The 14,424-nt window shown below is 51.1% G+C and overlaps 2 protein-coding genes across 2 annotated transcripts in view; one reads left to right on the top strand and one right to left on the bottom strand.

The window, feature by feature from the left end:
- Window positions 1-14,424, bottom strand: part of CACNA1C (calcium voltage-gated channel subunit alpha1 C) — a 755,167-nt gene that overhangs the window by 725,271 nt on the left and 15,472 nt on the right.
- Window positions 9,440-14,424, top strand: part of DCP1B (decapping mRNA 1B) — a 56,832-nt gene continuing 51,847 nt past the window's right edge. The window contains exons 1-2 of the mRNA XM_068141831.1: window positions 9,440-9,735; window positions 10,657-10,697. Of these exons, the coding sequence (XP_067997932.1) occupies window positions 9,583-9,735; window positions 10,657-10,697 (194 nt within the window). The 5' untranslated portion in view covers window positions 9,440-9,582. The remainder of the gene's footprint in view (window positions 9,736-10,656; window positions 10,698-14,424) is intronic.

Genomic DNA, 14,424 nt, shown 5'->3' with positions numbered 1-14,424 from the left:
TAGTCCAGGTTGCTCAAGGCCTCATCCAACCTGGCCTTGAATGCCTCCAGGGAGGGAGCATCCACAGCATCCCTGGGCAACCAGTGTCTCCCAACCCCCACTGTAAAGAGTTTCTTCCTCATCTCCAGTCTCAATCTCCCCCTTTTCAGCTCAAAGGCATTGTTCCTTGTCCTGTCACTCCCAGACCCTGTCAAAAGTCCCTCCCCAGCTCTCCTGTAGCCCCTTCAGGTACCAGAAGGCTGCACTGAGGTCTGCCTGGAGCCTTCTCTTCTCCAGGTTGAACAGCCCCCAGTTTTACCTTTCAGTAGAGTTATGTGAATCTGAGCTCCTTTTCCTAGCCACATCTTTCTTCCCATACCTACAAACCCTACAGCAAGGCAAATAACAGTCAAAGGGAAGAAATAAAATGAAAAAAGAAGCATTCTTTTCTTTCAGAAAGCAAATCATTGGATCTCAATCATAGAGGCAATTGCTCCTGATTGCAACATGCTGCATGAGGGGGGAAAAAAGAGTCAATTTTCACTGTGAAAGGAAGTTCACTTCAAAACAAATATGGCATTGATATTTGCTAGTAACAAATCAAAGGGATCACCCAAAGCACTGGAAGGTCACACTCCTGGAAGTCAGATGATCACAGAATCAGCCAGGTTGGAAGGGACCTCCAAAATCATCAAGTCCAACTGATCACCCAACCCTATCTAACCAAGCAGAGCATGGCACTGAGTGCCTCACCCAGGCTTTGCCTAAGCACCTCCAGGGATGGTGACTCCACCACCTCCCTGGCCAGCACATTCCAATGGCCAATCTCTCGTGCTGGGAAGAACTTCTTTCTAAGATAAAGCCTAAACCTCCCCTGGCACAGCTTGAGACTGTGTCCTCTTGTTCTGGTGCTGGGTGCCTGGGAGAAGAGGCCAACCCCCACCTGGCTACAACCTCCCTTCAGGGAGTTAGAGAGAGCAAGAAGGTCACCCCTGAGTCTCCTCTTCTCCAGGCTAAGCAACCCCAGCTCCCTCAGCCTCTCCTCATTGGGGTTGTGCTCCAGACCCCTCCCCAGCTTTGTTGCCCTTCTCTGGACACCTGCCAACCTCCTTCCTAAACTGAGGGGCCCAGAACTGAATACAGGACTCTAGGTGTGGCCTAACCAGTGCAGTGTACAGGGGCAGAATGACCTCCCTGCTCCTGCTGGCCACACTGTTCCTGATGCAGGCCAGGATGTCATTGGCCTCCTTGGCCACCTGGGCACACTGCAGGCTCATGTTCAGCCTACTATCACCCAGTACCCCCAGGTCCCTTTCTGCCTGGCTGCTCTCCAGCCACTCTGACCCCAGCCTGTAGCACTGCCTGGGGTTGTTGTGGCCAATGTGTAGATCCTGGCACTTGGATGTGTTCAATCTCCTGCCCTTGGACTCTGCCCATCTGTCCAGCCTGTCAAGGTCCCTCTGCAGAGCTCTCCTACCCTCTAACAGATCATCTCCTGCCCCCAGCTTGGTGTTACCTGCAAATTTCCTGCTGATGGACTCAACCCCCTCATGCAGATCATCAATAAAGATACTGAACAGGATGGGGCCCAGCACTGATCCCTGAGGGACACCACTGGTGCCTGGCTGCCAGCTGGATGTGGCAGCATTCACCACCACTCTCTGGGCCCAGCCCTCCAGCCAGTTCCTAACCCAGCTCAGAGTGCTGCTGCCCAAGCCAGGAGCTGCCATGTAATCTCACATTAAGAGACACGTACAAGAGCCTTCAAGCCTAACTTTAACTACTGAAGATGCCTTTGTGAGAACCTTCACAAGCTCTTACCACCTGTGGGAGCAGATAGGAACCAACCATTAGCATCACAAGAATCTCCTCAAGGCAAGTGCCATGAGTAGGTATTAAAAAGTCAGAACAGAATGGGAGAGTATTTGAGACAGAAACCACACTTGCTGAAGGTCCTTCCTGATCTCACCATTTATCTGTTGCAGCTCTCTAGAACTCAGTACTGATACAACAGTTTAACTTCATTCACTTGTGTCAGAAGCTACCAAATCCTTCTGGCAGTCTCTAAGAGATATCAACATTCTTCATCAAGCAAAGCCCAACAAAACTTCTGTCAGCTGAGAAGGCAATAATGCAAATTCTCTTAATAAATAGAACCTGTTAGAGGGACAGGCTGAGAGAGCTGGCATTATTCAGTCTGGAGAAGAGAAGGCTCCAAGGAGAACTAATTGTGGCCTTCCATTCCACTATCTGAAGGGGGCTACAAGAAAGCTGGGGAGGGACTTTTTCAGGTGTCAGGGAGTGGTAGGACTGGGGGGAATGGATCCGAGCTAAAGGAGGGGAGATTGAGATTAGAGGTTAGGAAGAAGTTCTTCCCCATGAGGGTGGTGAGAGCCTGGCACAGGCTGCCCAGGGAGGTGGTGGAAGCCTCATCCCTGGAGGTGTTTGCAGCCAGGCTGGATGTGGCTGTGAGCAACCTGCTGTAGTGTGAGGTGTCCCTGGCCATGGCAGGGGGGTTGGAACTGGCTGAGCCTTGAGGTCCCTTCCAACCCTGACAGTTCTGTGCCAGGTGTAACAGCCATTCAGAGCTTCTCATTACTTCATTGATGAATGGGGAAGGGGATGAGAAGAGCTGACTTGAACATACAGAACTCAATTTCACAGAACAGATATTTTAGCACCAGAAATACACCTCCCTTGTCACCCCATCCCAGCTGCCTGACCAGACTCAGCCCAGCTACTCCTCTGGCCTTGCTACCAGCTCCTTCAGAGCCGCAACAACAGCAGCACATCACTGTGATGACTCCATCTCCTTAGCATGGCACGAGCTCCCGTGCCAGGTGAGGTGTAAAAATGAGGTCTTGACTTCATGTAATTATCTAATGGAACTTTTCCTATTAGGAATTAATTAAGTGAGCCCATCTGCCCCGTAACTAGTTGGAAAATAGCTCCTTTAGAGCTACAGGTGCTTGATTCTGCCAAATTAAATGGTGATTACCAGGAAGATGATGTGGTTGGAAGGCATTATCTTAGGTAAGCTATAATTACTGTTATTTCTTATTAACCTATGATAAATAGCAGGAATGCCCTATCCTCATCAGTGTTTTGATGGTTTATCTATCCAATCAGCTGTGTAAAGAGTGAAGCTGATGGATCAAAACAGTTTATGACATGTTATCAGGACAGCAATAAGGTAATGGCTACCAACAACATTTTACAGTCTCACAGTATAACTTAGGTTGGCAAGGACCTCGAGGATCATCGAGTCCAACCTATCAACACAGACCCCATGACTAGACCATGGCACCAAGTGCCACATCCAATCCCCTCTTGAACACCTCCAGGGATGGGGACTCCACCACCTCTCTGGGCAGCACATTCCAATGACCAATGACTCTCTCTGTGAAGAACTATCTCCTCACCTCGAGTCTAAACCTCCCCTGGCACAGCTTGAGACTGTGTCCTCTTGTTCTGGTGCTGGTTGCCTGGGAGAAGAGACCAACCCCCACCTGGCTACAACCACCTTTCAGGTAGTTGTAGAAGGCAATGAGGTCACCCCTGAGCCTCCTCTTCTCCAGGCTAAGCAACCCCAGCTCCCTCAGCCTCTCCTCACAGGGCTGTGCTCAAGGCCTCTCCCCAGCCTTGTTGCCCTTCTCTGGACACCTTCAAGTGTCTCAATGTCCTTCTTAAACTGAGGGGCCCAGAGCTGGACACAGGACTCAAGGTGTGGCCTAACCAATGTAGAGTCCAGGGGGACAATGACCTCCCTGCTCCTGCTGGCCACACTGTTCCTAATGCAGGCCAGGATGCCATTGGCCCTCTTGGCCACCTGGGCACACTGCTGGCTCATATTCAGGTGACTGTCGATCAGCACCCCCAGGTCCCTCTCTGTTTGGCAGCTCTCAGCCACTCTGACCCCAGCCTGTAGCTCTGCATGGGGTTGTTGTGGCCAAAGTGCAGCACCTGGCACTTGGACTTGTTGAATGCCATCCTGTTGGACTCTGCCCATCTGTCCAGTCAGTCGAGGTCCCTCTGCAGAGTCCTTCTGCCCTCTAACTGACCAACATCTGCTCCTAACTTAGTGTCGTCTGCAAACTTGCTGATGACTGACTCGATCCCCTCATCCAGATCATCAATGAAGATGTTAAAGAGGATGGGGCCCAGCACTGATCCCTGGGGGATGCCACTGGTGCCTGGCTGCCAGCTGGCTGTGGCACCATTCACCACCACTCTCTGGGCTCAGCCTCCAGCCAGTTCCTAACCCAGCACAGAGTGCTGCTGTCCAAGTCATGAGCTGACAGCTTAGCCAGCAGTTTGCTGTGGGGGATGGTGTCAAAGGCCTTGCTGAAGTCCAGGCAGACCACATCCACAGCCTGCCCCACATCCACCAGGCAGTCACCTGGGCATAGAAGGAGATCAGGTTGGAGAGGCAGGACCTGCCCCTCCTAAATCCATGTTGGCAGGACCTGAGCATGCAGTCACTTAAAATGTTGAAAACCTCATAAATAATAATAATTCTGAGAAAAGTCAGAAGTTTTACTGCTTAAATGTGCACAGGAGAGGGGGTGCTTTGGGCTTTTTTTCTGTAGGACACTGTAATTCACTGCAATGATATTGGTGCAGCTTCTCCTTTCCTCCTCCTCAAACAGGTGTTTTTTTCTAGTATTAAAATTTTTCTCAGCCCAGGTTATACACTGTGAAAAGTGATTAGAGCTAAATCAAAAAGAATTCTGCACTCCAGAAGCAGGATAGCTAGCTAGGAAGTTGAAAGTTTAAAACACCCTGTAGTTCAATTAACAATGGGAGGGAAGCTTCCTTTAGTTTTCCTCTAGCACATCCCTAGAAATATCTGGAGCATGGGTAGCCAAGCCTTGGGAGGGAATCCTGGCTCTGCAAGAGCAACCCACAGCTCCTCAGGAAGCTGGCATGCTGAAAAGCACAGTGCAAAGATATTTAGGTGGACCTGAATGGAGCAAAAGAAGCTTATTAACGCTGCCTCAGCACCTTGCTGTGGCAGTGCTGCCACCAGTCAAGGAAAAGACAATTCACAGAATCATAGAATTGTCAGGGATGGAAGGGACAGTATCACAGGATCACCAAGGTTGGAAGAGACCTCAAAGATCATCGAGTCCAACCTGTCACCACAGACCTCATGACTAGACCATGGCACCAAGTGCCACATCCAATCCCCTCTTGAACACCTCCAGGGATGGGGACTCCACCCCTTCCCGGGGCAGCCCATTCCAGGGATCATCCACCTCAAGGATCATCCAGTTCCAACCCCCTGCCATGGGCAGGGACACCTCACACTACAGCAGATTGCTCACCGCCACATCCAGCCTGGCCTTAAAGCTTCCGCCACCTCCCTGGGCAACCTGTCCCAGCGCCTCACCATCCTCACAGGGAAGAATTTCTTCCTAACATCCAGTCTGATTCTCCCCACTTCTACATTTGCTCCATTCTCCCCAGTCCTATCACTCCCTGACACCCTCAAAAGTCCCTCCCCAGCTTTCTTGTAGCCCCCTGCAGATACTGGATGGCCACATGGAGGTCTTCTTGGAGCCTTCTCCACCGTATTAACATGAAATCATACCTTCTGTGTTGACTATTTGCTGTAGGAGGCACAGCTCAGTCTTTACAAGTGTCACAGCTTCTGGAATGTGAAGCAAAGTCTTAATATCTGTTTGAACAATCTTGGTGACAAGCTTTGGCCTAACTACCCTAATGCTTATTCTTATTGGAGGCCTTAAGAGCATCACACTGTGTGGATTTTTGCCTCAAATCAGTCCAGGTATTACCTCCCCAAAATCCCTTTCACAGTGTGTCAAAAGCACAGGTGTGGGTTTGGGGTTGTTGTTTTTTTTTTAACAGAATAGTATCCAGGTGGGTGGAAGACAAAAAAAAAGTGACATTCTGATTACATGCCTGAGAAATTATGACATTTTGAAAGCTGGAAAATTACTTTGTTTCCTAAACAAATTACAGCAGAATCTGTATAACTCAATCTGATGGTTATTAGGGACTAGTGGATTCCTGATGGTGAGCAAAGGACTGCAGTTTCAAGAATTAACCTCTTAAAGCTGCTAGATCTTTGCTAAAAGAGCCTTAAGTTCTGAGGTGCAGTGGGAATTCATAGAATCACAGAGTCATAGAATTGTCAGGGTTGGAAGGGACCTCAAGGATCAGCCAACCCCCCTGCCATGGCCAGGGACACCTCACACTACAGCAGGTTGCTCACAGCCACATCCAGCCTGGCTGCAAACACCTCCAGGGGTGAGGCTTCCACCACCTCCCTGGGCAGCCTGTGCCAGGCTCTCATCACCCTCATGGGGATTGTGCCCCTGGACTCTGCATTGGTTAGACCACACTTTGAGTCCTGAGTCCAGTTCTGGGCCCCTCAGTTTAAGAAGGCTGTTAGAAGCAAATGAAGCTGTGTTTACAAGCAAAAACTACACTCTAGGATGGAATGCAATGTACAAAATATCCAGGATTTACAATGTTATACAGATACTTACAATTGACAAACAACATGAAAACTCCCCTGCTCAGAGACCAGAGAAGCCATTCCGCTGCACCCCCCTCACCATCAGGAATAGCAGTAGGAACAGTGTGGCCAGCAGGAGCAGGGAGGTCATTGTGCCCTGTACTCTGCATTGGTTAGGCCACACCTTGAGTCCTGTGTCCAGTTCTGGCCCCCTCAGTTTAAGAAGGACATTGAGGCACTTGAAGGTGTCCAGAGAAGGGCAACAAAGCAGGGCAGAGACCTTGAGTACAGCCCTGTGAGGAGAGGCTGAGGGAGCTGGGGTTGCTTAGCCTGGAGAGGAGGAGGCTCAGGGGTGACCTCTACAACTACCTGAAGGGAGGTTGTAGCCAGGAAGGGGTTGGTCTCTTCTCCCAGGCAAGCAGCACCAGAACAAGAGGACACAGTCTCAAGCTGCACCAGGGGAAGTTTAGGCTGGAGGTGAGGAGAAAGTTCTTCACAGAGAGAGTCATTGGTCATTGGAATGTGCTGCCCGGGGAGGTGGTGGAGTCCCCATCCCTGGAGGTGTTCAAGAGGGGATTGGATGTGGCACTTGGTGCCATGGTCTAGTCATGAGGTCTGTGGTGACAGGTTGGACTCGATGATCTTTGAGGTCTCTTCCAACCTTGGTGATACTGTGATACAGGAAGAACATGGACCTGATGAAGCAGGTCTAGAGGAGTGCCACAAAAATGATCAGGGGGTTGGAGCACCTCTGCTAAAAGGACAGGCTAAGGGACCTGGGGGTGTTCAGCCTGGAGAAACAAAGACTCAGGGGAGACTTAATAGCAGCCTTCCAGTACCTGAAGAGGGCTACAGGAAGGATGGAGAGAGACTGTTGTAAAGGCCTGCAGGGACAGGACCAGGGACAATGGCTTCAGACTGGAGCAGAGCAGATTGAGATTGGATGTTAGGAACAAGATCTGCACCAGGAGGGTGGTGGAACACTGGAACAGGTTGCCCAGGGGGGTGGTTGGGGCTCCATCCCTGGAGATATTGAAGGTGAGGCTGGACAGGGCTCTGGGCAACCTGATCTAGTGGAGGATGTCCCTGCTGAGTGCAGAGGGGGTTGGACTGGATGAGCTTTGGAGGTCCCTTCCAACCCAGGCTATTGTATGATTCTAAGAAAAGGGTACAGGAGATACTGAACCTGGTCAGACTCTCTCTCTAACATAATGAAGTTGCAAGCCTTCAAGTACTTGCTACCACCTGGCCTGACAAACTTGGCAACAACAAGAACAAGATTGGTTGTAAAAGCTGCAAGACACCTTATTGATGCTTCAAACATTCCTTTCTTCAGTTGCAACAGGGCTGCAATCCATCTTTTAAATTCTTTATATTACTTTCTCCTACTTGAGAGCAGTGATGAGTTTTCAGTCCCTTTGAAATATAGGTCCTATAATACATTCCTCCTGAGTAGGTTTTGCAATACCCCCTCACCTCCATCACCACCAAAACCAAACCACCTCAGCCAAACCAAACCAAACCAAACCAAACCCCAAGCAACCAATGAAAGCTTTTTTTGTGAGTATTATTATTGGAGGCATCAAATGCATCTGGAATGCTCCTGCTCACTACAGGGATGTTGGACCAGATGACCTTTGGTGGTCCCTTCCAACCCATTCTAGGATTCTATACTGCCCCACACAGAAGGTGGTAACTCCTCCTCCCCAAATTCCTCCATCTGCCTGAGGTGCTGAAGTAAAAAATGTCCTCTTGCAGGGCATTCAGGCTGAACAGTTAAGTAAACCTTGTAAATAACGCAAGTGCATACTGAGTTTATCTGACTGCCACACGAAGCTCTTGTATTTGCCATAAACTGTTGGTATCAATAGATCAATAATAAATATGTGTCTGACAGGAAAATGTGGTTAAGTAAATTCGTGGTCTTGTCCATCTGTTCCTCTGCTGTTTGTGTATCTCCATACCGTAGTGTGCTTATGTTTCAGCTGCTTGTCACACACACACACACACATATATATATATATTTATATGCACGCACACAAGGGTTGTGTGATGGCTTAGTTTGCACTTCTGCTATTTTACCCTTAAATTCTACACAGAATTCTCTAAGTGCATGCTAGCAAATATAGACTGTGTGTGTTCATTGATTCGACTTCAAACCAGGGAAGAGCAGATTTAGACTGGATGTTAGGAACACGTTCTTTGCTATGAAGGCAGTGGAACACTACCCTCATAGCTTGCCCAGGAGGGTGGCTGGGTCCTCATCCCTGGAGACATCCAAGGTGGGGCTGGACAGGGCTCTGGGCAACCTGCTGTATCTGAGGATGTCCCTGCTGAGCGCAGAGGGGGTTGGACTGGACGAGCTCTGGAGGTCCCTTGCAGCCCAGCCCAGCCCATGCTGTGCAGCAGCTTCTCGCGCTGGTTGGGTGCCGTGCGCGCCTTGCGCTGCCGCGGGTCTGAGCCCGTGGGACGCGGGCGCCCGGGCAGATCCCAGCGCTTCCCCCTGCTGCCTTTGCACCGCGCCTCACCCACATCCCCCTGCAGGCACACCGGCGCGCGCCAAAGCGCCCCTCTGGAGCTAAGGCTGAGCCTATGTGGCTTCAGCTCCGCCTTGGAGCCCGGCTCCCTGCTCTGCCGAGGTACACACCACGCCTTCTGCTTAGGGTAATGGGCGCAGGGCGGGTGCACAGGACGCCCCGCTCGGCACTGCGAGTGCCCGCGTCCTGCCCGCATTCCCGCCCACGGTGTGCCGGTACTCAGGCCGGCAGCTGCCAGTGTGGAAAGGAAGCTAGTCGGTGGCCTTCTCAGTGGCAAGGAGAACCCTGACAACCAGCGCGGGAAAAGCAGCCAGCGCAGGCGGGGCGCTGCCGCAGGAGGCGCTGCGGAGGCGGCAGGCTCGCTCTGCGCCGCGGCCCGGGCCGCCCCGCAGCTTGCCCCGTCGCTAACGGCAACAATCCTGAGCCGGCGGCGCTCGGCGCTCGATTGTGGCGTCTGGGCTCCCTCTTTCCCGCCTGCTCTCGCCCCGACTGAGGGCGGGCGGGGGTGGGAGCCGCCAGCCTTCGTCTCGGCGCTGGATTGGTTGAGCCTACTAGGAACCCTGTGTTGTTGTCAGAGACAAAATGGCGGCGGCGGTGGCCGGGGCCGCCCTGCTGGGCAAGGGGCTGGACATCAGCCTGGCGGCGCTGCAGCAGCACGACCCCTACATCAGCAGCATCGTGGACGTGGCCAGCCAGGTGGCGCTCTACACCTTCGGGCACCGCGCCAACGAGTGGGTACGTGAGGCCGCCCCGCCCCCTCCGCCGGGAGGGGCGAGGGAAGGCCCCACCCGTGCGGCGGAGGCGGGGCAGCGGGCGGGGGGCGGGCGGCGAGAGCGCCCCGCCCCTGCCCCGGGCTGGGCAGGGGGGCGAGGGGCGGGGCGGCGTGGCCGAGGTGCGAGGGTGGGTGTGAGGCGTGTGCGGAGGGGCTGGCGGCGGCTGCTGGCCGGGGTGCGCGAGGGCTTGTTCCTGGCTCGGCCTGTCTGGGGACTGCCAGCAGCCCCGTGGTGCCCGCGAGCAGCCCCGTGGTGCCCAGGCGGTGTCTGAAAGGCTGGCCGGCATGTGGGGCACTGGGGTTTAAACCGGGGCATGAGCACGGAGAGCTCCTCTGCCGCTCAGATAGCCGCGACGGAAGCAAAATGCATGCAAAACACCGTTGGAGTAACAAACACTCTGAAGATGTTAAAAATTGGGAATTTGGGGGCGATTTAGCATTCTGGCCCTCCAGGAGTGGTGCTTGGTTTGCCGTAGGGGTGAGGCTTAGCGGCAGTGTGAAGGAGCTGCTCAAGCTACCTCTATTCCGGTTCCCCATTACTCGCCCTGAGTGCCGCCCCTAAGGGCCAGCAGCGTGTGGAACGGCCTCGCCCCGAGTCTGCCCTGCCCTTGGGTGTAGCAGAGTTAACCCAGCGCAGTGTTTATCGTCCTGGGGTGTGGAGCCTTTGGTCTTTCCATACCACGTCACAAAAACTGGGTGAGCTGCACGGTCACCCTGTGCTAGCTGCGATTTCTCACCACCAGCCTTTGAAGTTTGGTTTCGTTCATCTTTCTGTGGCTTAGGTGAGAGAGGTGTGACTGATGGCATTGGTGAAAGCAGAGATAAATTAGGGCTTAGCAGATGGCTGTCCTGATCTCAACTGTCTTAACTTTCCTTTGCTTCAGGAGAAGACTGATGTGGAGGGAACGCTGTTTGTTTACACAAGGTGAGGACCTAACCTTTGAATGTCTGAACGTGAAACCTGTGGATGGAGGCTAGGAAAGCTATCTGGGATGGAGTGTGGCTGGACAGAGTAAAATGCTCATCTTTGTCTATGGATGGAAGGAAATTGAAACTGGTGCAGGCAAATGTGAGGAAGGAAACACTGGGATGGGAGACATCACCTTGTATTTGGCTGAGGCTTCCAAATGGAATTTAAGTGTTGGTTGAGACTTCCAAATGTAATCTAAGTGTCAATATGGGTAAAGTCTAGAAATCTGTTATGGAATCATAGAATCATTAGGGTTGGAAGGACCTCAAGGCTCATCCAGTTCCAACCCCCCTGCCATGGGCAGGGACACCTCACACTACAGCAGGTTAGGTTGTTTTAAACAGTATGCAGCATCTGCAGTTTAAAAGGTGCCTGAACAAAAAGACAAAACAAAGTGAAATAGAGAATTATATTCCTGAAAGTAAGGGAATGGTAAAACTTATGATACATAGAATACATAGAATAAACAAGGGTGGGAGAGACCTTCAGGATCATCATGTTCTCTGCCTAGGAAACTTTCTTGCTTCTTGTGTCTGATCATTCATTTTTCATGCCTATTTCATCCCATGTTTTGGGTGGTTGCAGTGCTTTCTTTCAGCAGGAGCTCTGGTTGTGACTTTAGATCTGGTGGTGCTTTTGGCTAGCAAATGAGTGCTCCCAGATTTCCCTGTGGCTATTATTAAAATCAGAAAGTAATCACAGAATCACCAAGGTTGGAAGAGACCTCAAAGATCATCGAGTCCAACCTGTCACCACAGACCTCATGACTAGACCATGGCACCAAGTGCCACATCCAATCCCCTCTTGAACACCTCCAGGGATGGGGACTCCACCACCTCCCTGGGCAGCACATTCCAATGACGAATGACTCTCTCTGTGAAGAACTTTCTCCTCACCTCCAGCCTAAACTTCCCTTGGCACAGCTTGAGACTGTGTCCTCTTGTTCTGGTGCTGCTTGCCTGGGAGAAGAGACCAACCCTTTCCTGGCTACAACCTCCCTTCAGGTAGTTGTAGAGGGCAATGAGGTCACCCCTGCGCCTTCTCTTCTCCAGGCTAAACAACCCCAGCTCCCTCAGCCTCTCCTCACAGGGCTGTGCTCAAGGCCTCTCCCCAGCCTTGTTGCCCTTCTCTGGACACCTTCAAGTGTCTCGATGTCCTTCCTAAACTGAGGGGCCCAGAACTGGATACAGTACTCCAGGTGTGGCCTAACCAGTGCAGAGTAGAGGGGCAGTAGTAAGCAGATGTGGCAGTAGCTGCTGGGATGGGCCACCGAAGCAGAAACTTTCTCCCTTCAACATTTCTGTTGGTGAGGATCTGGTAGGCGAACTGAGAAAGCAAGAGATGGTTTTGAGAAAGTGAGAAATGTATGTGTGAAGTGACAGGGAGGCCCAAGAGGCTGCAAACTTTGTGTGAAGTGGGGATGCTGGTGTTAATCTTTTAAGCTCTTGTAAGCACCAGCAGTGGAAATCATTGCCAGTAATTTTCCTAAGCTGCTTTCAGGTGAGTGAAGACAAGATGCTGTTGTCTTTACCACCACAAGAGGAAACAAACCTGGCTCTTAGCTGTGCTAGCAGAAGGTGAAGGTGGCTGTGTGCTGCAAAACAGAAGTAGTATTTCTCTGGCATGTTGGTTGTAAAACTCCAGAAGTGCCAGCACATGACCTGGCACTTCTGGCACTTGTGGTTCGTCACTGTTGGTTTTTGTTTGCTGAGGAAGTTTCCATTTACAGCAGAGACTGCTGCCCTGCCTGCCCTATAGGTGACAGTGTGGAACAGGCTGGGACTGACATCACCCAGGGCCCTGCCCAGCAGTTTGAGCTTTCATTTCCTGTGGCTTTAAATAAAGTTGTAAAGTATCATGGCCAAAACATTGCTTAGGTTGGAGGCTGCTGGTGTTGTCTTTCCTGCTGCTCAATACTGTTGGGGCAATATGAAGTGATGGAACCATCTTTGCAGATGAACAGTCTAACAATGAGACTCCCACCTGGGTAACACCACTGGAAAGGGAATGGGTTTTTGGTTAAGTCAAGTACTGACTTCTGCTAACAAGGATTCTTCTTAAGGGTTCCACTTTTATTTGATTTTCCACAGTCTCTACTCCTGCATGCAGGTTCCCATGCTTTGGATTTCATAGAGAAATATGCCCATGAGTAACTACCAAAGATGGTACTCTGCCCAAATGTTTAGCCTTTGCTCTTCCTTTGTTGTCATACTTGGATGGAAAGTTCTATCTCCTTTCAGGGTTGTGATAGGTTTAAGAGCTCACATGAAGAAAAATTATCTAAGTTCCTTGAAATGTAACTCCCATGAATGAGCTTTAGATGTGTAAAATCATAGAACACTTTGGGTTGGAAGGGACATTGAAAGCCCCACTGCTGTGAGCCAGGGCATCTTTCACTACTTCAGGTTGCTTAAAGCCCTGTTCAGCCTGACTTTGAACACTCTTAATTGCTGGGCATCCACAGCTGCTCTGGGCAATCTGTTCCAGTGTCTCACCATCCTTACTTTTGTTCCTATCACAGAATGTGAGGGACTGGAAGGACCCCAAAAGCTCACCCAGTCCAACCCCCCTGCAAGAACAGGAGCACCTAGAGCAGGTCACACAGGAACACATCCAGGCAGGTCTTGAATATCTCCAGAGAGGGAGACTCCACAACCCCCCTGGGCAGCCTGTGCCAGGGCTCTGTCACCCTCACAGGGAAAAAATTCTTCCTCCTGTTTCCATGGAACTTCCTCTGCCTCAGCTTCCACCACTGCCTCTTGTGCTGGCATTGGGCATCCCCCAGCAGAGCCTGGCTCCAGCCTCTGGGCACTCACCCTGCACAGCTTTATCAGCATGAATGAGGTCACACTCAAGCTCCTCCTCTCCAAGCTACAGAGCCCTCAGCTCCCTCAGGCTCTCCTCATGTTCCACTCCATCATCTTTGTGGCTCTGTGCTGGACTCTTTCAAGCAGTTCTCTGAGGTCCTTCTTGAACTGAGGGGCCCAGAACTGGACACAATATTCCATCTGTGGCCTCAGCAGGGCAGAGTAGAGGGGGAGGAGAACTTCTCTTGACCTACTAACCACAGCCCTTCTAATCCACCCCAGGATGCCAGTGGCCTTGGCTGCCAGATCACGTTGCTGGCTCATGGTCAGCAGTGTGCTCTTGTGCTTTAGGTGGTGTGAGAAATCCTATCTAGGATGATTGTTAATCTCTGCAATTGTTAAGCTGAGTGTTAAAAATTATAGTTGCTCTGGCCCATGACTGAATTGTTTTGATTGCTGTTTTCTACTACCAGCAAGGAGCTCTGGGATAGATGGTGATGGTGGTTGGATAACGTGATGCTGATGGTCTGGGGCAAAGCGGTGGTGTGGAACATTTTGGATGCTCAGAAGTTGTAGGCCTTTTAGTGTCTGGCATTATGCTAATGCTGTCACCAAATAATTGGCAGTGAAATGGTACTGTCACAGCTGTGGCATGCTCTCTGCAGCTCTTGTGAGCCTGAAGGGCCTTCTGCTAGTTCTCATACATAAGGCAGAGATCTGACATCATTGAAAGGATTGCACAAAACACTGCAGAAGTTATTTCCTTGGCAACAAACTTAGACTTTTGTGGTATCTCTTAGAGATAAAATAATAATAGCAATATAATAATAACGATAATGATAATGATGATGATGATGACAATAATAATAATGATA

The sequence above is a fragment of the Melanerpes formicivorus genome, unplaced genomic scaffold, assembly GCF_026170545.1.
Source record: "Melanerpes formicivorus ecotype bairdi unplaced genomic scaffold, bMelFor1.0.p_v2 SCAF_8, whole genome shotgun sequence".
Classification (NCBI taxonomy): domain Eukaryota; kingdom Metazoa; phylum Chordata; class Aves; order Piciformes; family Picidae; genus Melanerpes; species Melanerpes formicivorus.
The sequence above is the reverse complement of the archived record's forward strand: the minus strand, read 5'-3'. Positions and strand labels throughout refer to the sequence as shown.